The 24,753-nt window shown below is 35.6% G+C and overlaps 2 protein-coding genes across 2 annotated transcripts in view; one reads left to right on the top strand and one right to left on the bottom strand.

Moving 5' to 3' along the window:
- LOC133203687 (F-box/LRR-repeat protein 5-like) overlaps window positions 1-21,129 on the bottom strand; it is a 39,803-nt gene extending 18,674 nt beyond the window's left edge. The window contains exons 1-9 of the mRNA XM_061339459.1: window positions 20,988-21,129; window positions 16,798-17,133; window positions 16,336-16,459; window positions 15,468-15,680; window positions 13,948-14,108; window positions 13,533-13,646; window positions 10,104-10,186; window positions 4,571-5,338; window positions 1,786-2,017 (exon numbers count right to left, since the gene is read on the bottom strand). Coding sequence (XP_061195443.1) covers window positions 1,789-2,017; window positions 4,571-5,338; window positions 10,104-10,186; window positions 13,533-13,646; window positions 13,948-14,108; window positions 15,468-15,680; window positions 16,336-16,459; window positions 16,798-17,133; window positions 20,988-21,074 — 2,115 coding nt within the window. The 5' untranslated portion in view covers window positions 21,075-21,129 and the 3' untranslated portion in view covers window positions 1,786-1,788. The remainder of the gene's footprint in view (window positions 1-1,785; window positions 2,018-4,570; window positions 5,339-10,103; window positions 10,187-13,532; window positions 13,647-13,947; window positions 14,109-15,467; window positions 15,681-16,335; window positions 16,460-16,797; window positions 17,134-20,987) is intronic.
- A 20-nt stretch (window positions 21,130-21,149) lies between these two features.
- LOC133203690 (protein SPMIP1-like) lies at window positions 21,150-22,530 on the top strand. The gene has a single exon (XM_061339461.1). It carries the CDS (start codon window positions 21,263-21,265, stop codon window positions 21,842-21,844), a length of 582 nt encoding a protein of 193 aa, XP_061195445.1. The 5' UTR covers window positions 21,150-21,262; the 3' UTR covers window positions 21,845-22,530.
- The last annotated feature ends 2,223 nt before the right edge of the window (window positions 22,531-24,753 follow it).

The raw sequence follows: 24,753 nt of genomic DNA, 5'->3' as shown, positions 1-24,753 counted from the left end.
TTTGACAAAAACTGGCCAAGGGGTTCTGGAGATTCGGCCAACATTTCAAAAACACCACAGACAATTGACAATGATCAGAAAACTTTGGCTCATGTGAGCTAAATATATGATTTATCTTAATTGAAAAAAAAAAATTGCACATGACCTTTTTTTTCGCCCAATAGTGAATTCATGGACATATATAAGCAGCAGCTACTCCATACACTACTCCATAACGATACTGGGATTACTATAGTGGGTAGTATAGGATTAAATTTGAAACACATCAATATCTTCCAGTTACCCTCTAAAATGTTTCATAGAAAGAGGATACTACTATGAACCTGTTTTCTTCCAAAGATCAAGTGACAGATAGATGCCAGTCAAAATAATACATTAATATCCTAGAATTGAGACAACAAGCAACACTTATCAATATTTTAATACTCGATCCAAAATAGACATGTAAAATTCATCACCCGCAGTACAACACAAAAGGTATACGAAGGCTTTTAATTAATTATTCATTGGATAAATGTAAAATTGGCTGGAAATCTGGAGCAGTGAAAGCAGCATTAAAATTTAATTTCACACTTTTAAAATGTTTTCATAGAGGATGGCTTAAGCTATTACTGTTTGATCTTTAGTCAATAACATATTCTATTTAGGGAAAATTGTCCAGTTCAAGTTATTAGAAAACACTTTTAAAAAACACTATGAGAAGTAATTATAAAATATTATTGAATCAATTTTTAGTTGGTGATAAAGATGTTTCATCTTACAACACAAAAATATGAACATTAATTAGTATCCACTGATTTTTTTTGTTTACATGTAATAAATTTTATACATTCAATTTGAATATAACCCTCTAAACCTCACAAATAAATTGTAATGAAAACATTAATAAACACTGAAAATCTATGATTTTATTTTTAAAAAATTATGTACCGTACTACCCATCTTGAAAAATGTGGGTCAGTGTACATGAAACAAATAAAATTTTAATGATGGCCTCAGATTTCCTTATCATATTCAGTCATTTTATGACATGACAAATATGCTTTCACGGAAATAAGTAGGAGTGTAAGGTCAGCATAAGGTTTCAAAAACAATGCATCAATTATAAATATTTCTCCTATTCCTTAGGAGGATTCAATCTTTTATTTGGTGGATGAAAAGGAAAGAAATTTGTCTCATGTGCAGCAATACTGGTTTACGAACACTTCCTTATAAAGTTAATTTTATAGAGGTTTGCATCTGTTTCTTGTAAGAAAAACAATAGAAGAGTGCAATTATGTTGAAAATATCAGGATTTTTGATGGAGTAAACTTATTAACTTTTTAGGTGTATGTGCACATGGTGCATGCAAGGAATTTTGAGTTATGTGCCATTATACACGGGACAGCCAGACACTTTTAATATTTTTTGCTGCAATAGATTTCAATCTAAAAAGCGTTGAGAAATGATAAACCTTAACTTTAAAAATAATAAGGGCAATCTGTATTTCCCTTAAAACAAAAAATTAAATTTAAAGTACTTTAAAAAAATGAACAGATAGGGAAAATTTAGATGCATCAGCCCGAGTACATCAAATGAATCATTTTTTAGTGTTGGCCTGAGTCACCACAGAAATTTAAAGATGCTTAAAAAACTGCATCCTCTGGTTCACTGTGCTCCAGATTAGACATGGAACATAGTCTGCATGGTTGGATATCCAGAATTCTAACTGGTTACCTGTTATCTGCTCCATTTTAAATGTGGAGGGTAACCTACAAGTTCCTGGATATACGGAATTCTGTTTACCTGTTAATATCCAGACCGACAGCACCTCCTAGTGGGAACCTCCAGGTTCTGACACCCACTAGCTGTCGTGGCATACGGATCATCCAGCATATTATCACAGTAAAACAGCTGGGCGTGGTCCAGCCGAGGACAGGTACTGACCAGCTCTGACAATCCAGCTGCTGTTATCTGCATACAGCCGGATAAATCCAGGTACTCCAGACGAGGCAATCCACCATCCTTGGCTAAAAAGCTGTAAAATACAATAAAATGGAGTTGTATAAAGGTCTTGTGATATAAAATTGAATGGTGTGGTTAGATTCAGTTGTTCCCATGTTTGGTGGTTTGATATTTAACAACTATATCAACAATATCAGGGTGTGCAGTTACCATCACCCAATGCTTAGGGCTACCAATTTTAAAGGTCGAGCAAGTAAAAATCATTGAATGCTTTGTTAGCATGAAAGTAAACACATTATTATGTTGCCAAATCAAGATCCTCGGTCCATTTTCATGTACATGCATTGTGCAATGCTAGCAACATAATGTTCAGTGACAGACGGCGGACATGTAGCTGGTTATAATGAACACTCAAAAAAGGTTACAGAAGGTGAAATGGGTGACCAGAAGCTGCAAAACAAATTAATGTATAATAAAATATGTAAAACTGACCTTTATTTTGCATATTTATCTTGATTACATTTTTAGGCTTTTTGTTACATGGAAATGAAATGTATCATGTGATCAGTATGGACTAGTAACTGATGACCTCAGACTAGTAACTTTGTTACTGCCTCTAGTCTCTGGCCTAGTAGCCAATTTTTGTAATTTAAAAAAATTGTTTGTGATATTGTCTCCCAGTTATGAGTAAGTTTGTTCTACACTGTCTTGTCAAAATTATTGTTGGAAGCAAAAGTGAAAGTACTGTACCCTGCTGGTGTAGTATACATTTCGTCGATTGTTAAGTACTGTTATTTCTCCTTTGGTATCCGTAATGAAGAATCAGTTTATTAATATAAAATCACAATCCAACAGAAAGTAACATAAATATAATTCATTTTCAAAGGGGTCCTAAAAATGAAAACAAGGTAACGTCCTCTGTCTGTTATAAATCCTATTGCGACTCTTTACTAGACTCTCTGCTTGTTAGAGTCGGAGACAGAAGAGTGTCTAGTAACGAGACTAGACCACAACTAACGATTTTGGAAAACCGATCCCAATTTATTCTCATAATATTTAAATTTTACTTTGTGTGGTAACTGTATATCATAGTTTCAAAGTACAGATTCATAAGCTCATAATCAAAACACTACCTCTAAAACTTCAAAACATGTAATTAACCATCCAGAGTATTTTTTGCAATTGAGGTCAGAGGTGAAGGGCAAGTCATCCATAATGCTAGTATTTTTCAAAATCTTTTATGACAAACTGTGCACATGTTAAATATCATAAACTTACTTCTAAAATGTCAAATATATGCTGTCTATTGGCACTAGAAACTATTTTGAAAAATAGGTCAAAAGTCAAGTTCAAAGGTCATGAGGTTAGTAACCATGATAATTTACAAAAGCCATAGTGGCAAGCAATATAATATATATATATATGTGCAAAATATCAAATCCATATTGATCAGGCTCTTTCAGTTCTCAAGATATAAATTATGACAGACAGACACACAAACAGATGCCAGTTAAAGTGATCTCTAACTGTTGCTCTGCTCTGCAGGCGACACAAAAAGTAACAAAACATTTATTGACTGTGTTCTTGAGCAGAATGTGTTTTATCGACCCATCTGTTAACAGTTTGGTTCTTGGGTCCTTCAAAATTCCTGCTATTAGTGAAAGGGGGGGGGGGGGGGAGCAATAATCTAAATTTAATTAATGCCAATAGTGTTCACAAGACATTTCATGCAATCTCAAGTGCATCAAATTCGTAATTCAAAATTAACTTGTTGTTAAGATGCACATGGTAAACATGGAAATGTTTGGGGGGCGGGGGTAATTTTTGCAAATTCTGTGATAAGTAAAGTTTTGCAAAATTAAGCACCAAGTGAAAAGGTTTATATAAGGTACCATACTAAACAACAAACCAACACATTCTGTACATTCTTTAACTTCTGCAAAATAACCCCCATGAATATGCTTTGTTCCATGGAAACTGCAAAATTTTACCCCATAAAAATTTCCAGGATTACAGTATACAGATAATCGGAAATAATGTATGTACAAATTTTTTAGCGATTAATACGTTTTCTTTGATTTTCACTCAGAAATAGCAAAAGTAGTTATATCTTACATCCCACATGTTGCATGTGACAAAATCTTGCTACTAAGCACAAGTTTGAATTTAATTTGAATATGCTTCACTTAGCGTTCAAACGGAGTTATAGCGAAGTAATAAGCACAAAAAGAAGCACATTAAATTAACTTAAACTAAACCAATTCTCTGTGTGAATGCAGTTGAAATTGAATATGCAGGTATTAAAAATGTATAAATTGAATGAACAGATCAAATGTATGAATATACCCCAACCAATAAAACCTCATCTGTAACTTAACAGAGACTCCATTGCAATGTTATGATTCAACTGCTGAATTTATTTTTTTATCTAAAAACATGTTTGTGTAAAGGAGTTACCTTACTGATTAATGAAACTTTGTGTAGATAATAACTGAATGTTTATGTAATAGTGCCATACACACTGTACTATAATTGGGCAACAACTTGGAAATAAACAAAATCAAAATTGCGAGGACATGTTTAGAATTTAAAGATTTAAACATTAAGTTTGCAGCTCTTCTTATACCTTATTCCTTCATCTGTCACCAAAGAGCAACCGGAGAGAGAGAGGAACTGCAGCGCCCTCTGGGGAGTGTCACTGTCACTATTATCACAGACATAACAAGCCCCACCATTACCCCCTGAGGAGGCGCTAGTCCTGTATGGGGAATTCCCACAAATCCTCTCTGGGGAGGAACTAGTCCTTTGTTGGGTATCCCCTACATTCCTCTCTACATTGGGGTTAATCCTGTGTGAGGAATTCTCAGACAAAATGTTTGTGTTGGTATGATATATGGGGAATAACTCCTGATTTTCTGTAAACGAGGAATTCCAATCATTCATTGCTCGATAACTTTTTTTCTTGGTGCCCAAGCCAGAACTGTTTTTTATGCAACTATTCAACTCAAATGTTCTTTGTTGATCCCTTAGTAAGGGTGGCAGAAATGACTGGTGTATGAAGGAAGAAAACATATTCTCTCCCTCCAGAAAATCAATCAAATGTCTAGCCATTGCCTCACGCTCTACAAAATCACAAGCATTACGCAATGCCGCATCCACCGAATCAAAATCAAGTCCCAAGTCCTCTTGTTGTCTACCATGAGCCTCTCTTTCACGACAGCATGTCCTTCCTCTGAAGTGACAGGTACTCAAATTTTCACTTCCTCTCTCTGTTCTGGGGTCTTCCTTACATCCCAGTGCTGTGGATATTTTCTGTAGGGTCACATCGGTAATGTTTACACAGCCGGATAAGTTTATGTGCTTCAGTTTTCTGCCACTTCTGTTTTTGCCCAAACTGGAAAAAAAATTTCTTAGTTAGAATCTACTCAAGATTTTATAAATACAAAATAAAAAAACATTATACTCTACCAACAAGTAAAAAATGTCAGCTTCTGTGTTTTTGAAATATATATAGGATCTCCCATGGTTTGTGACTGAATATTATTTTTATTCAACAAGTCGTGTGTTTTCATCCTCGAGCCTTCGTGAGGGGATAAAAACACACACATTGCATAAAAAATTCATATTCAACCACAAACAATGGGAGATTCTTTTAATTACGTTTTACACATTAATCACATTTTACACATCATTATTTCATGTTTTACGCTGTTTTATGTATGTAAATCCACCAAATTTCTTTTAATCAAATTCACTCAAAAAGCCATTGTCATTGCATATATATATATATATACATATATATATATATATATATATATATATATATATATATATATATATATATATATATATATATATATATACACTAATTTAAAACTATAGCTGATTCATCTTTAACGTTGTGAAGATGTTAGTAATAGGTTCTCAACACTCACCTGAGTCATCTAACCTTTCTGACGACAAATATTAGATAAATAACTCCCATACTGTAGCCATTAACTTTTTAAAGTTCAAACGATTTCAGCAATTTTAATTGCTTCGAGACTCTGAAGCTGAGCTTAGATGTTCATGAATAAAATATATATATTTCAATATAGAACTTTTAATCGAGCATCATATCTCAAAGAGTAAAAGTTAAAGTAAATTGCCTCTGTTCTTGGTACATATGGGGGCAAACTTCATTTTATTGTATATTTTACCAGAGTATTTTATATCACAATAACATTACAAGACAATATACATCAATTGCTTTGTTGAATAAGAATTTAATAGGATGTTTGTATACATGTACATATATAGTTAAAACATAGGTAATCAAAGATTACGAAGCTCACCTCGACAAATGTTATCTACATGTAAGGCAAATTTCACATATTTTTTTCTAGTTAGGGTACATCCCAAGATCAATATCCATGCAAGTTTGATTTAATTATAGACCTGCTCAAAAAACTTTTGACCTGTTTAGTAATCAAGAAAATTTTGGTCACTTCCAACATCCAAAGCAAGTCTAGAAGTTTTCATCCTTAGATGCACCATCTATGCAAGTTTAATCATAACAGGCCATAATATTATATAGCTACTCCAAAAAAATTACCCTGGTCACACATCTGGAAAATGTACGTCAGATTCAGAATCCAAGGCAAGTCTGGAAGTGTCCATCCCTAGATATATCATCCATGCTAATTTGGTTAAAATATGGCTAAAATTCACTCATGTGGAAAATCTAGGTCAGATCCAGCATTCGAAGCAGGTTGGTTAGTGTACATCCCTAGATGCATCATCCATGAAAGTTTGGTCTGGGTAGGGCTTATAGTTACTTGGGAACAAGACTACTCCTAAATCTAAACCTGGTCTCACATGTGGAAAATCTAGGTCAGATCCAGCATCCGAAGCAAGTGTGGTAGTGTCCATCCCTGGATGCATCATCCATGCAAGTTTGGTCCGGGTAGGGCTTATAGTTACTTGGGAATGGACCTGCTCCTCAAACTTTAACCTGGTCACTCATCTGGAAAATCTAGGTCAGATCCAGCATCTGAAGCAAGCTTGGTCGTGTCCATCCCTAGATGCATCATCCATGAAAGTTTGGTCCAGGTAGGGCTTATAGTTACTTGGGAATGGACCTGCTCCTCAAACTTAAACCTGGTCACTCATCCGGAAAATCTAGGTCAGATCCAGCATCCGAAGCAAGTGTGGTAGTGTCCATCCTTAGATGCATCATCCATGCAAGTTTGGTCAAGATAGGGCTTATAGTTTCTTGGGAATGGACCTGCTCCTAAAACTTTAACCTGGCCACTCATCTGGAAAATCTAGGTCAGATCCAGCATCCGAAGTAAGTGTGGTAGTGTCCATCCCTAGATGCATCATCCATGCAAGTTTGGTCAAGGTAGGGCTTACAGTTACTTGGGAATGGACCTGCTCCTAAAACTTTAACCTGGTCACTCATCCGGAAAATCTAGGTCAGATCCAGCATCCGAAGCAAGTGTGGTAGTGTCCATCCCTAGATGCATCATCCATGCAAGTTTGATCCAGTTAGGGCTTATAGTTACTTAGGAATGGACCTGCTCCTAAAACTTTAACCTGGTCACTCATCTGGAAAATCTAGGTCAGAACCAGCATCCGAAGCAATTTTTGTACTGTCCATCCCTAGATGCATCATCCCTGCAAGTTTGGTCCAGGTAGGGCTTATAGTTACTTGGGAATGAGACTTGCGCCTAAAACTTTAACCTGGGACGCCGACGCTAACGCCGACACCGACGCCGACGGTATAGCATAAGCTCATCTCGACTTCATCGAGGTGAGCTAAAAAGAGATTATGGATGCTTTACTTATTGGGACAGTTTCAATCAGGACACTGCAATCCAATGTGAAACTCTGACCCCCTATTGGGGTTCCACTCTAGCCATGATTTTGACAAACTCAAATCTTCACTTAACAAGGAAGCTTTTGCGAAGTTTTGTCTTTTTACTTCAGTGGTTCTTCATCAGAATTTTTTTTCAAATAAACACAAACTGATTTTCTATTTCATCTTCAAAAATTGGTACTGTCCTTCATTTGAACCTGAATCCCCACTACTTAAAACTGCTTTGTAGCAATTTTTGTTAAAATTCGTTCAGTGCTACTTGAAAGAAAGTTAAAAACATACAAGAGGCCCAAGGGCCTTAATGGTCACCTGAGTATAATACAACAATTTAGAGGATCCATTGATATAAAATAAACTGATAGATGAAGCTTTGTTGCCCAAAAGCAAGAGAAATAGGATGATCAGGATCAACGACATAGTTAGTCTAGTATTCAGTAACAACTCATACATTAAATTCTAATCTATCCCCCATTTAGCACTATCGCAATGCAGACAATTAACAAACTAGCATTAGTTCTTCCGTACTAGTTTTAACCCCATATTTTGACCTCTCACATTGGACTCTCTTGGTTTTTGAAGAACATTTAATAAGTTAAATTTGTCTCGTTTTGATTTGTTTATTATTTACAAGGCTACCTGATCATTAAAACTATGAAAGTACTTTTAGTATTATACAATAACATATTTTGCATAATTCTCTTAGTCTATTGACTTTCAAATACATGTACATTATTTACAGTGATTAATTATCAAAAGTGAATGGCAAAGGGAAATAACTTTTCTCAATAGAATACAAATTAATAGAGCACTGGCCAGGACCAGAACACTTGACCAAATGGGGCTGATGTTCAAAAATCTGGTAAAAATATCTTTGCTTCTTAAAACATTTATTCTGTTTGCCTTCGATTTGCCAAGGAGCAGAGAAGATTTTCAAAGAAATAATGCATTATCACTGCAGAATCAACACAGCCCTATCCTAACACTAAAACCCATGAAATTTACAGATTTGGTAGAGGTACCTTCATCATTATAACTATGCACTTAGTTGAAGATTTTCAAAGAATTAACATATTTTCACTATATTATCAATATACCCCCACCCCCTCCCGTGAAAAACCAAAACCTTGGACCACAAGTTTTTCAAAAAAAAATTAAGAAGCACAATTGTTCATCATAACTATGCACTTTGTTTATCTGCTCAACAAAAGGTGACAGACAGGATTATTTAACAGAAATAATGCATTTTCAATATTTTATCAAAGAAATTATGCTTTTTCACTATAATATCAATATACCCCCCTCCCCCAACCCTGGGGCCATGAATTTCACAATTTTTGAAAAGGCATCATTCTTATCATAATCATGCACTTAGTTTGTTTAAATAATACCCAGGAGCAGAGAAGAAGATTTTCAAAGAATTAATACATTTTCACTATATAATCAATAGAGCCCCATCCTAACACCAGAACCCCTGACCTAGGGGCCATGAAATTCACAATTTAGGAAAAGGCATCATTGCTCATCATAACCATACACTTAGTTTGTTTAAATAATACCCTGGAGAAGAGAAGAAGACTTTCAAAGAAATAATGCATTTTCACTATATGATCTATATAGCCCCGTCCTAGCACCAGAACCCCTGACCCTGGGGCCATGAATTTCATAATTTTGGTAGAGGGCCCAATGCTTATTACAATCATGTCAACAGTTTGACTGGTTGGTGTCCAGGAGTAAAGAAGATTTTTAAAGACTGCATCAATTTTGGTGGTTTCAGCCCCACCCCTTGGGCCCCAGGGGGGCAGGGACCATGAAATTCAAAATTTTTGTTCCCCTTCACCCATAAATGCTATATGCCAAAATTGGTTGAAATTGGTTAAGCGGTTTTGGAGATGAAGTTGAAAATGTTCAAAAGTTAATGCACGAAGGACGACGCACGACGCCAGATGAAAACAGATAGCAATAGGTCACCTGAGTGACTCAGGTGACCTAAAAAAGTTAATGAAAAAAAGACACTAAACAGATGACAGAAAAACTTTAATAGGAAAAACTCGCCAATGATTTCAGCTCAGTTGAGGAAATAAAAGTGATTCATCTCAGCCCCTACTGACACTTTCTCACCTGTGTACCTACCTCTTAAATCCGATGTCTAATACCCTCGTCCCACCTGTGTGCCTACCTCTTAAATCCGATGTCTGATACTGTCGTCTGTGTACCTACCTCTTAAATCCGATGTCTGATACCCTTGTCTGTGTGCCTACCTCTTAAATCTGATGTCTGATACCCTCGTCTGTGTGCCTACCTCTTAAATCCGATGTCTGATACCCTCGTCTGTGTGAGGTCTAGCACTTCAATATTGGCACAACAGCTCAACATTCTGTATAGCTATTAAGAACAAAATGTCATAATCAATAAAATCTTATAGCTCCTGAATAAACATGGAGTATCTGATATCAAATAAATAAGGTCAAAGGGACATAACTCCATAACATCAATTGCTTGACAAAAACAATGTTTTTGATTTTGAAAATCTACAAGTATACAATTCATTTACTGTCCCTGGACAAAAGTATGTCAGTGAAAGCAACAAGAGGCCCAGGGGCCACATCGCTCACCTGAGCACTATGGCTAGGAAAAAGCAGAAATCACTTCAATCTTGAAAGGTTGAAAAGTTTAAATATAAAAGTGGTTGGGGGGGGGGGGGGGGGGGGGTGTCAGGAATTGAACAAATTTGAATCTACATTATCTGAGGATGCTTCCATTTAAATATGACCAATCATGGCTTTGCTGTTCTTGAGTAGAAGATTTTTAAAGATTTAACCTATGTATTCCTATGTAAAACTTTGATCACCCATTGTGGCCCCACCCGACCCACAGGGGTCATGTTTGAACAAACTTGAATGTACACTATCTAAGAATGCTTCCATATAAATATGACCAATCATGGCTTTGCTATTCTTAACAAATAGTTTTATTTAAAGATTTTTCCTATGTGTTCCAATGTAAAACTTTGATGGCCCATTGTGGCCCCACCCGACTCCCGGGGGTCATGATTCGAGCACATTTGTATGTACACTATCTGAGGATGCTACCATATAAATATGACCAATCATGGCTTTGCTATTCTTAATAAATTGTTTTTTTTTTTTTAGAATTTTTACTATGTGTTCCTATGTAAAACTTTGATCGCCCATTGTGGCCCCACCCGACCCCCGGGGGTCATGATTTGAACAAATTTGAATGTACACTATCTGAGGATGCTACCATATAAATATGACCAATCATGGCTTTGCTGTTCTTGAGAAGAAGATTTTTACTATGTGTTCCTATGTAAAACTTTGATCGCCCATTGTGGCCCCACCCGACCCCCGGGGGTCATGAGTTGAATAAATTTGAATGTACACTACCTGAGGATGCTTCCATGTAAATATGAGCAATCATGGCTTTGCTGTTCTTGAGAAGAAGATTTTTAAAGATTTTTCCTATATATTCCTATGTAAAACTTTGATCGCCCATTGTGGTCCCACCCGACCCCCGGGGGTCATGATTTGAACAAACTTGAATCTACACTACCTGAGGATGCTACCATATAAATATGACCAATGATGGCTTTGTTGTTCTTGAGAAGAAGATTTTTAAAGATTTTTCCTATATATTCCTATGTAAAACTTTGATTGCCCATTGTGGCCCCACCCTACCACCGGGGGTCATGATTTGAACAAACTTGAATCTACACTACCTGAGGATGCTTCCAAGTAAATATGACCAATCATGGCTTTGCTGTTCTTGAGAAGAAGATTTTTGAAGATTTTTCCTATATATTCCTATGTAAAACTTTGATCACCCATTGTGGCCCCACCCGACCCCCGGGGGTCATGATTTGAACAAACTTGAATGTACACTATCTGAGGATGCTACCATATAAATATGACCAAGTATGGCTTTGCTGTTCTTGAGAAGAAGATTTTTAAAGATTTTTCCTGTATATTTCCTATGTAAAACTTTGATCGCCCATTGTGGCCCCACCCTACCCCCGGGGGTCATGATTTGAACAAACTTGAATCTACACTACCTGAGGATGCTTCCACATAAGTTTCATGTTTTCAAGCACAGTGGTTCTTGAGAAGAAGATTTTTTAATGATGCCATTAATTTTTCACGAATTCTTAATTATCTCCCCTTGGAAGAGGGCGTGGCCCTTCATTTGAACAAACTTGAATCCCCTTTACCCAAGGATACTTTGTGGCAAGTTTGATTGAAATTGGCCCAGTGGTTCTTGAGAAGAAGTCGAAAATGTGAAAAGTTTACAGACGGACAGACAGACGGACAGACGGACTACAGACAAAATGTGATCAGAAAAGCTCACTTGAGCCTTCGGCTCAGGTGAGCTAAAAATACACCAATGGCCGTAAAACTTGACATGTAGAAAACAATTTGTGGCCTGTTATTGCTGGATATTTTTATGAATGAAATTACATTTTTCAGAATGACAGGATTTCCCCATACATTGATCCCTCTTACTTGGTGTCTTTATGGAAGAAAATATTACATATATGTATTATAATTACATATGTGGTCAGTACAGTAAACAGATATAAATATGATAGAAAACATTTAGTTACGATTAAAAAAAACATCTACAGTCTGTCAAAAATACCATCTCAACTTGACTGTGAACATTTTTTGGAAAAACGTAAATATAAATTATATTCGGAAACTTTATTTAACATTTCCCCAAAGGCTACGAGAATTAATAATAATGAAGGGTCATCTCACAAAAAAATTCCGGGGGACATTTTCTGCTGAGTAGCTAATGTAAACAAACCGCTGCCATTTTGATGTCAGTGATGAATACTTATATCCAATGACTGTACTTGCTAATATGCCTTAATTGAAACCTGGTTTATAGCAAGAATAAACATGTAAATTAAGCTTCTGTAAGACTTACCACCCCGTTAGTTAGGCCCCTTTAGCTATACCTGTAATTTAAAGCTTTTGTACGACCTAGTTAGGCCCTCATATTATCTATGTGTATAGCTATACATGTAGATGTAGCTTCTGTGTGACCATTCAGTTAGTTAGGCCTTGTCTTACTATATCTAATCTGTGCGACCATTTCATTAGTTTGGCCCCGTCTAGCTATACATGTAGTTTATAGTTTCTCTACGTCTTACCACCCTGTCAGGCCCTTTCTAGCTTCACATGTAGTTGTAGTTCTCTGGGATCACTTTATTAGTTTGGCCCCCTCTAGCTATAAATGTAGTTTATAGTTTCTCTACGTCTTACCACCCTGTCAGGTCCTTTCTAGCTTCACATGTAGCTGTAGTTCTCTGGGATCACTTTATTAGTTTGGCCCTGTCTAGCTATACATATAATTATAGTTTCTCTGACACTTACCACTATGTTTCTTAGGCTCCTCTATCAAAACATGTAGTTTCTGTAAGACATACTTAGGTCCTCATAAAATCTATATGTACATCTACACATGGAGTAGTATTTTCTGTGAGACCACTAAGACCTATTTATATATATATGCCTAGCTATATATGTAGAGACATAAACCTTGTATATATGTAGAGAAGTAAACCTCTGAGACTTAACTCTGTTAGTTAGGCCCTGTCTAGTTATACAGGTAGGTGTAAACCTATTTAGATATAAATGTAAACCTCTAAGACTTACTACTTCATTATTAAGGCTCTGTCTAACTTTACATGTAAACCTCTTATACTTACCACTCCATTAGTTAATCCCCGGCTGTAGCCCAGGTGTAACTCGACCACACTTGCTCCCACCCTGGGGAAAAGGTGCTTCACCATAGAAGTCAACATCCTGGACTCTTTCTCAACCTGATTCAAATTCTTTCATTATTATCTCATTTACATACACTTTACTACAGTACCAAACAATTTAACAGAACACTCTGAATAATCAAAAAGCAAACAGCCACATAAAAATAGATCTAAATGCTAAATGTAGTGAACTAGATACAAAAGTGTAGAAAAGACAAGTCACATTAACTTTCACAAAGCAAAGAGACTTCTGCTTAATTAACTGATCTATATTTTATCACACAAATTCTCTTGCTGATATGTAAACCCTGTGGCTTTAACAAACTGAAAATGACAGCTAATTGTTATTTTTATTTACCAGTATCCACTCTGGAGACATGTCATCAAGATCATCACTTTCCTCTGACTCATCTATATCAGCATCTTCATCATACTTCACATCGACTGGATAAAACTCTGCTCTCTCTAGATCCCTCTCTTCGAGCTCAATGTCCATCTTCTCCTGACGAGACCAGAGTCCTATAACAACACACTTAAATTAATTCTCACTATGTCAACTAGTGCTACTGTGAGCAAGCTCACAAAATAATATCCCCCGCTTTAATATCTTTATAATGCCCATATACAATTTCTAAATGTGACCATGAACTTGCCAAAATGACCTTGGTTAAAAAAAAATAATACACTCCACCTGGTCATGAGTAATCTTCGAGTGAAATATGGCATCCAATGTTTCTCCAGTAGAAAGTTATGGACCTGACATGAGTTGGGACACTTTTTTCTGCCAGTAACCTTGAACTTGCCAAAATGACCTTGGGACATGGTTATGACATACCCTCAGGAATAAATAATATTTGTATGAAGTATCAACTGCCTTAGAAAGTTATAAACCATACACAAATTTAACACTTTTACTGTCAGTGACCTTTAACTTGCTAAAATGATCTTGGTTTATGATGATGATACACCCTTGGTTTAAGTCATGAACAAGAATCAACTTCCAATTAGCCTCCATCAGAGAGTTAGGGACCACACACAAAAATACTCTTTTTCTGTCAATGACCTTGAACTTGTGAGAATGGCCTTGGGTTAAGGTCAATACATATCCTCATTCCATAAGAAATATCTGTGATAAGTTTTAGCTGCTAATGTTTTCCAGTACAAGATATGGTCAGGGCAGAAATTAAACAATTTTCTAATAGTGACCTTGAACTTTATCACATGACCTTGGGCCAAGACCTTTTTGAAGCTTTAGGTCAAATCTTTGTATGTGGTATGAAGTTCCAAGTTTCCTCATTAGGAAGTTCTTCAGTGGAAAAAGATGAGATACTTTAATTACTTTTTACCAGTGACCTTCAACTTGCTGGAATGAAGTCAAAACACACTCTCATGAACAATCCAATCTTTGTACCAAGTATGAGCTCCCAATGTTTTTCCAGAGTTACATAGCCTGGAAACAATTGCACAGACAGACAGCTAAGCAGAGGATGGATTGACAAGGTGTTTTTTATTTACCCCCCCCCCCTTTCCAAACTTTGTTTGTGGAGGATAAAATTATCAAAATTTACCTTAGTAATCCAATATTGAAATTACTGCATGCAGCACTCTTTAAAATAAATAACTAAGGATTATAAGGATGCTTTAAGGGAAACAAGTCCAGCCTCACATTCAGAGCAGAAAATCAAAAAAAGGTACTAATATTTAGAAATAAAACCATTCTACTTAATGTAAATTTAGTATTGTGCAACACTTACATGGAAGTCTTCGAGCTATCATCAAAATAACCTTCATATTTGTTTAAACAGAGGCTAAAGTTAGATATATATTTATGTATATTCTTGATTTTAATTTGATTACCATTTCCTCTTATTTTCTTACCCTTGAACCACTGAACAGGTCTAAGGACTCTCCAGTTAGATCCATCCATGGCCAGACTGTTCCATCTTTTTGACACCTGGGCAGAGGTACATAACTCCTTAGGATTCAGGTAGGAGAAGATGTTCATCATGACTTCATCAGGTAAACATTCAACACCTTGGGGCTCACGGCGGGATTCTGATATACATTTTTCATCTTCATCAGAAGATGAGGCTGGAATTAAAGCATTGATCATGTAAGAAAACATTACTGTAAAGGAAGGTAGTCAAACTTTAAGAGTTTATGTTTTCAAAATTACATTAAATATAGAGCATTTTTAAAATTTTTCTTGCAAGGTTAGACAACTTTTCAGATTTTTCTTAAATTGTTAGTATTCTATTTGAAAGAATTTTTTTCTCTATCATTATTATACACTGTATATATATCCACAATTTCAGACCAACAATAAACAATGTTTAGTTTGAACTGACCCAGCAACTGCCCCTACCCAATCATTTTGTTCAGCACTTCAATTTTTATGATAGATATTTTGTGTACCTCACTTATGCCGAAGAAACCATTACTGATTTTTATGACATTAGATCTTTATTATTTTTATTAAGAAATGTGTGTCTCTGCACAATTGATTTTTTTTTTCATTTTCCGGAAATACAAATCAACCCTATTTTGTTAATAATTAAAATAAAATTACCTACCCACCTTGAAAAATATGGGTCAGAGTACATCAAACAATTTTTTTTATTTTTATTCATTAATAATGGTCCTACTCATTTTTTTCATATATAAAACAAAGACCATTTTGGTTCTATTTGAAATCACTCATTTCTGTAATATTTTTTGCTCCAATTTTGGTGAAATTTGTTCTTACAAACACATTCTTCATTCTCAACAAATTCTTCCTCAATGGTTTGTTGATGTTTTCTGATCACTTTAGATTTCAGGGACCTTAACTCTTCAAAGGAAAAATACTTCATCAGCATGGGCTGAAAAATCTGGAAAAAGAAACATTGATTTAGTAATCTAACATATCCACGATGATAACTCAACAGCTCTATCATTCATGTTTATCTAGATGAAATATACAAGAAATAATGTAAAAATAAAAGATGTTTGAAATTTTTTTTTAACATGGTAAATCTGAACAGAATTTTTAGGCAAAGATTTAACACTTCAGATTAGTTATGATGATTTTACTCTGGTGTGCAAGAATAAATATACATAACCTACAATAATTTAGTCATTATCTTAATCTTAAATAACCTCTATTTAATTCAAAATTTGACTAAAAGGAAAAATTGACTGTATGATTTTTTTTATAAAGTGTCAGTACCTCCTCTTCTTCTTCCATGTGAGGGATGAATTTCTGAGTAAAATCCTCCAGTGCTGACCGCAGCTTAATCCCGTAGTTCTGCCTGTCCACCTCCCCCTTCTCTCGACAGTGGTAGCCGTCCTGGAGGAGCATTAACATCTCCGTCAATTTGTTGTCTGAGTGACAGTTACACACAGCTGAGCTCCGAATCGAAAGCGCATTTAGTTTTGCTTTTAGTTTTTTCATTATGTATTTATTCTCAATTTGTTCATGGGCTCTGAACTCATGAAACGCATTGACGAGATTTTCCAGAAGGTTTGTCATGTGGTGGACATCTGCGAAATTTGTATCTGTCATCTGTAAATGTACAAAATAATTTTTTAAATGAAAACATCATATTCAAAATAAATGTAAGCTACACATGCATCTCCTTTCTCTATTGAGTATTTCAATTACAGCTTAACACCTCTGATACTCCTCTCTTACCTTCTTTTTATTAAAGAATAAAATATAAAAACAGCAGTCTATGCAAAGGTCAAACAACTTTTAGAACCTAAGTTCTGGTTAAATTATACATTTCAAACTACTAAATACTGTTCTATCTCTCCATCTAGTAACTTGATATACCTTTACATGTATTTCCATAGACAGTCACTGTTCTACCTCTCCATCTAGTAACCTGATATACCTGTACATGTATTTCCATACACAGTCACTGTTCTACCTCTCCATCTAGTAACTTGATATACCTGTACATGTATTTCCATAGACAGTCACTGTTCTACCTCTCCATCTAGTAACTTGATATACCTGTACATGTATTTCCATAGACAGTCACTGTTCTACCTCTCCATCTAGTAACTTGATATACCTGTACATGTATTTCCATAGACAGTCACTGTTCTACCTCTCCATCTAGTAACCTGATATACCTGTACATGTATTTCCATAGACAGTCACTGTTCTACCTCTCCATCTAGTAACTTGATATACCTGTACATGTATTTCCATAGACAGTCACTGTTCTACCTCTCCATCTAGTAACCTGATATACCTGTACATGTATTTCCATAGACAGTCACTGCTGTGCCTCTCCATCTAGTAACTTGATATACCTGTACATGTATTTCCATAGACAGTCACTGTTCTGCCTCTCCATCTAGTAACCTGATATACCTGTACATGTATTTCCATACACAGTCACTGTTCTGCCTCTCCATCTAGTAACTTGATATACCTGTACATGTATTTCCATAGACAGTCACTGTTCTGCCTCTCCATCTAGTAACCTGATATACCTGTACATGTATTTCCATAGACAGTCACTGTTCTACCTCTCCATCTAGTAACCTGATATACCTGTACATGTATTTCCATAGACAGTCACTGTTCTACCTCTCCATCTAGTAACCTGATATACCTGTACATGTATTTCCATAGACAGTCACTGTTCTACCTCTCCATCTAGTAACCTGATATACCTGTACATGTATTTCCATAGACAGTCACTGTTCTACCTCTCCATCTAGTAACCTGATATACCTGTACATGTATTTCCATAGACAGTCACTGCTGTGCCTCTCCATCTAGTAACTTGATATACCTGTACATGTATTTCCATAGACAGTCACTGTTCTGCCTCTCCATCTAGTAACCTGATATACCTGTACATGTATTTCCATACACAGTCACTGTTCTGCCTCTCCATCTAGTAACTTGATATACCTGTACATGTATTTCCATAGACAGTCACTGTTCTGCCTCTCCATCTAGTAACCTGATATACCTGTACATGTATTTCCATAGACAGTCACTGTTCTACCTCTCCATCTAGTAACCTGATATACCTGTACATGTATTTCCATAGACAGTCACTGTTCTGCCTCTCCATCTAGTAACTTGATATACCTGTACATGTATTTCCATACACAGTCACTGTTCTGCCTCTCCATCTAGTAACCTGATATACCTGTACATGTATTTCCATAGACAGTCACTGTTCTGCCTCTCCATCTAGTAACCTGATATACCTGTACATGTATTTCCATAGACAGTCACTGTTCTACCTCTCCATCTAGTAACCTGATATACCTGTACATGTATTTCCATACACAGTCACTGTTCTGCCTCTCCATCTAGTAACCTGATATTCCTGTACATGTATTTCCATACACAGTCACTGTTCTACCTCTCCATCTAGTAACTTGATATACCTGTACATGTATTTCCGTAGACAGTCACTGTTCTGCCTCTCCATCTAGTAACTTGATATACCTGTACATGTATTTCCGTAGACAATCACTGTTCTGCCTCTCCATCTAGTAACTTGATATACCTGTACATGTATTTCCATAGACAGTCACTGTTCTACCTCTCCATCTAGTAACCTGATATACCTGTACATGTATTTCCATACACAGTCACTGTTCTACCTCTCCATCTAGTAACCTGATATACCTGTACATGTATTTCCATAGACAGTCACTGTTCTACCTCTCCATCTAGTAACCTGATATACCTGTACATGTATTTCCATAGACAGTCACTGTTCTACCTCTCCATCTAGTAACCTGATATACCTGTACATGTATTTCCATAGACAGTCACTGTTCTACCTCTCCATCTAGTAACTTGATATACCTGTACATGTATTTCCATAGACAGTCACTGTTCTACCTCTCCATCTAGTAACCTGATATACCTGTACATGTATTTCCATACACAGTCACTGTTCTACCTCTCCATCTAGTAACTTGATATACCTGTACATGTATTTCCATACACAGTCAATAACAAACTAAATAAGTAATAATACAGATTTTTCCCAAAACATTGAATAAGTCTTAGAGCATATTTTTGTTCTGTCAAAAGACAATTTTAATCTTAAAATGACCATTAAAACTCCATTTGATGTTTGTATCTTACCAAGATGAATCTCTCTCTCTGTAGTTTTCACAATGATGTGATTTGAAATATGAGAGTTTTTAGCTTATTGTGAAAGTGTGCCTACCCCCACAGACATACCAGGGCTCTACATTTACATTTCTATCTTAGTTGTCCAGTTGGAAAATATACTTATTCAACATAATTTTTACTCATCTTAAATTTTTAATAATTTGAATAATGTTTGCCAGAGTAATTGAAGAAAATTTCAGAGATTTTGTAATAATGTCATAAATGTGTGCAAAAGTTGTATAGAAAATGGCACACAGTGTCAAATTTAAACACCAAAAATACTTATCATTTTTTTTTACATTCTAGGAATATATTATTTGTGTCATTTCTATTCAAAATCAGTTAATACACTATATATAACAACTCAAGCATCCATTTTTTGTGTTATTTATCCTTACAAGTAAAAGAAAATGGCAATTAGCGAATTACAACAAATATTTCTAAGTTTACCATTAATGTTTAATATTTGCTTTTTATTGCCTGTGTCTTCTTTTGTTTCATCTTTCTTACCTGATACTGAAAACCCAAACTCTGACTGATCAATCACTCAGTGTCTGACTTCATAGTGAACTTGGATCTTAAGCCGATCACTGTGATCAAAATTTGTCATAATGATCAGGATCAAAGTTAACTATTTTACACATCGCATGCAATTGATCTGAACTTTCAATACAAAGTTACAAGTTCAGTCTTTTGTTGACCATACTGAAAATAAGTTTCCAGCAATATGTTCTTAAATTCGTCTATAGCTCATGTACTTTCTTTTGCCCCATGAGGGCCCTTAATTGGTAAATAAACAAATTGAATTGCACCCTCGCGAATTTCCTCTATTTTCTCATATATATGCCGGGATATTTAATGCTACTATTTATTAATATTATTTTCAGCAGAATCTTTTATACTAGATTTACTTACAACTAATAATATCAAACCAGGAAATTAACTTGTTAGTGTCATTAATCCAGTCTATTCATAATCAATTTACTACCGCTTCGCGCTTCAATTTATTAATTATCGAAAAACGTACTATATAAATAAGCAATAATTCATTTAGTATCAATTGATACCTTTTGTGTCAATCTATATTTAATTCTTTATTACTGAATCTTCTTTAGTTTTACATTTGACGAATTAATGAACTGCATGTTTTAAGTTTTAATGTGAAAGACTGAAACTGGTCATAAACGCAAAGGACAACAAAATATTTTAACCAAGAAATGAATGGTATACTGATATTTAGAGGAATTCCAATTTACCATGGCCAAATATTTGTGCACAAGCTCCTTCATCCGAGAATGGGGCACTGTAAAAACGTCGACTTCTTCTGGACAGTTGGGCGCCATTTTTGTTTTGATCGGAAATGGTTTCCTCTCGTAAAATCCCGTGCGATCGTGACGACACGAGTTGCTATGGGAAATGTCAATACGCTCGTGCGGTGTCCCGTCAAGGTAATAGCGGACTATCGTAAGGCAGGTATTTATTGATACTACTCGATAATTTTCACTCAAAGATAATTGACTGACTGCTGAGAATGGCTCGGAATTATCCGGCAAACACGCAGATTCAGAAATTTTTAGAGGAATCATACAATAAAGAACGAGACACGCGCTTGCAGTGGTTTTACAAACTTAAAGATTCCAATGGACAACTTGCCACTTCCAAACAATCCGAAGTTGCGAGAAGGAAAATTCAAAATGCTCCAAAACCCGCAGAGGACATTTTCAAAAAGCTTCCAGAGGATTATACTCCTCCGAAATTCAACAAAGTGAAATCGGACTTTAATGCTTTCCCTGATATGTCTAAGGCGGAAGGAAAGCTCCAGCAGCTGGTTGCTGAGATGCGACCCCCCTCCGCTGGTACCCGGGAAAAGTTATACGACGGTTTTACGAAGGAGGGCAAGGGTAGATATCAATATCTGTGCGAGAGAAATAGGAAGGGACCGGAAGAGAAATTTGCTTTCCCTTTACTGAGTTCGTGGGAGTACGGATGGAGACTTGGAGATGTGATAAAGAAAGAGGAAATTAAAAAGCCTCCCTATGGTCGTACCAGAATTGTAGCGGACACTTTCTACACGCGCACTGGAATTCCAGATAACCCCTCGGTCAGTGTATAAAACTCAGGAACGTCATAATATAGTATTGTTTTTTTTAAACTGTCAACAAAAGTATTAATTTAATTATTACAATGACCACCTACTCTTCAGTATTGTAAAAAGGAAAAAATAGACCTCTTTCAACAGTATTGACTTTTTTCAGTGAGTTTTTAAAGTCATCTATTTGTGGTGACATTTAAATAATCTTTTTATAAGCCTTGTTGTGAAATACCTTATGCAAAATTGTGGAAGTATTAAATTAATGAACTGTTGTCTGCTAAACGTGATCGTTTGTTTAACACTTATAGAACGTTATTGTGTTTTTTCCCCTTCCAAACAGTACTTACTTGTTTTTTGCACCTGCATTTAGCTATTGCTCAAACTGTTAGCTCATAACTCTGTATGCATACTTTGTTACTCTTTTTATCCCATGTGTTTGTGAGTTTGATGAAAGTGTTTCGATTGTGATTATGGAGTACATGACTGGAAAAAGTGAACCAGCTTTTTTACTTTTCCGGGCCCTTTATCAGTGCCATCCGTCCAAATTGGCAAAAGTTTAATATAAATTATTTAAGTATAATTATATTGAATGTATTTTTAATATGAATGCTTGTATATATATAATGTATGGATGAGTTTCGGCTTCAAAATATTTTGTACCTCTTGAAAAGAATATTTGTAAATTAAAAAAAAAATGTGGAAGTTCATTTCTTTGTTGGTTGTATTCTGAGTTACAAATTCATAATGTCTTCTTCCGACGAACGCTTATGAAGAATTACGAACGCCTATACTTTACAGGTATATGTCGTCAGGTGATACTTGAATGCGTTGAAATCTAATTAACACAAATATATCCCAGCTAATGTCTGTATTCATTTCCACCTGACTTCTACTGCCTACCTGTGTATCACCGTTAACAAGGAGACAGGTGTTTTGTGGTCATTATGAAGGAAAATGATGTGGCTGATATCACGAAAGTTTTTGCCACGAGTGCTAAATACAAATACCGACTAAGATTTCTATAGAACTATTTTTTTTCTCGTTTTTATTTAATCCGGTTGTGCATTCGATAGCTAGGTCTTTTAAACGAATCCCCTGCCAAGATAACTAAATGTGTACAGAGGGATCGTACTTTAAATTGATCGGTACAGACATTGGTTTATTGTCGATGCACATTCTGTAAAACTCAATGCATGAATTCTGCGCCCTAAATACTACTGCACACAGACAAAAATAAACAAAAACGGACAATAGTGGTGATATATCGGCATTCAATAGCCTCCATCTTACGACAGGTACATTTTGCGGGCAGGTGGAACAATGAATAAATTATAACTGGTACATTAGGACTAATAAGAAACTTCATGAATAAATTATTAACCGTAGACTTTTAATTTGTTTGTGGGTTATTTTGGCAAGGTACATTTTATTGCAATCGATAATAAATAGAGATTTTCATTGATGCGAGAAATCAGACACTGCCTGAGCAACTCGTAAAGCTTTTCATTAAAATTGACCCAAGATTCATAATCACACAGAGATGTATATAACCACAGTGGAATATGATAGGCAGTCTCATTGATATGGTTTAATGATAAACTTCAGATATCATACCCATCTCATTTCTGTAGAAAACAACGATTTTCTAATTTTTCTATCACAAAAGAGCTTTGGGTCTATATGATTGTATTTATCCCCGATAGAACATTATGTGATAGTTTGATTTAAGTGGGATCAAATACTGTCCTTCAAAACCCTGATATCGTGTAGATTTCATTGATTTGGTTCGTCTTCAAAGAATCCATAACACGATGTATCAATTGATTTCGTTTTCTCTGTGTTCTCCGCATCATTTGCTTTTCCATGATTAACCTGAATTCTTACCAAGAAAGTAAGGTAGATATCGATAGGCAAAAAAGATCGAAATATTATTTTAGTTGAAAGTAATCAATATATAACCCTCTTTATTTTTGAAAGAAAGAGAGAATAAAAAAGCTCCCCTTTCAGAGTTGGAATGAAATGCTTTCATCGCTGAATTGCATTGTGTATAGACAGAAAAGCTTATATATAAGACCGCGCAAAAGTTCAATAAGTTAATTGTGATTTAAACAACTTTCTTTGCCGATGACATGTACATGCATATGAAGTCTTCTTTCTTTTCTTTCTCTCTTCTTTTTTTTTTGGGGGGGGGGGTAATTTTACAGCATTTATTGAAATCAAATATTACCGGGAAATAGTTACGATTTATTATGCATGCCGTCAATGATGAAATAAGTGAAAAAATCCGTAACATTGAACTTCATGGAGGGAGAAAGAGAGAGAGAGAGATTATTTAATTCATATGCATGTAATATATATCTCACTACATTAACGCTGTGAAATTTAAGATAAAATTTTTGAGAAAAAAATGATCTTCAGATGTACAAGTGACACTGCTATAGGCCTAACAGATAAGAAATCCCCACTAAGATCGATAAAGTAATAGAGTACTTCCCTTCCCACAGAGTTATTATAGTGGCTACAATGATAAATCCGGAATCTTTATCACCCCTATCTAATAAGTTGACAAGAAGCACGGGGAGATGGTGTATTTAACGCTTATACCGGATATGAAACGGGGGTAGGCACAGAGAAACACACCGACAAGGTGAACAATGTCGATGCAAGGGACTGTCCCCCAATTAAAGAATAAGATGCATTCCGGATGGAATTCTCCTAATTATAAAGTGACTCTATGTATTCCATTTTTTGATGGCGTGTGGAGTTGGCCAGTCTTCACTTACCCCCCTCACCAAATGTCTGCCACGTCACTGACATGGTTACCAAATCACTCATCATGCACTGTCTGTTTTGACAGTTTTGCTGTAATCGCATTCAGTTTATCAAAAACGAAATATTTATACCAGACATAGCTTTGTTGTCAGATTTCA

The sequence above is a fragment of the Saccostrea echinata genome, unplaced genomic scaffold (assembly GCF_033153115.1).
Source record: "Saccostrea echinata isolate AGI-Se365-2 ecotype Australia unplaced genomic scaffold, CSIRO_AGI_Sech_v1 ptg000051l, whole genome shotgun sequence".
Classification (NCBI taxonomy): domain Eukaryota; kingdom Metazoa; phylum Mollusca; class Bivalvia; order Ostreida; family Ostreidae; genus Saccostrea; species Saccostrea echinata.
The sequence above is the reverse complement of the archived record's forward strand: the minus strand, read 5'-3'. Positions and strand labels throughout refer to the sequence as shown.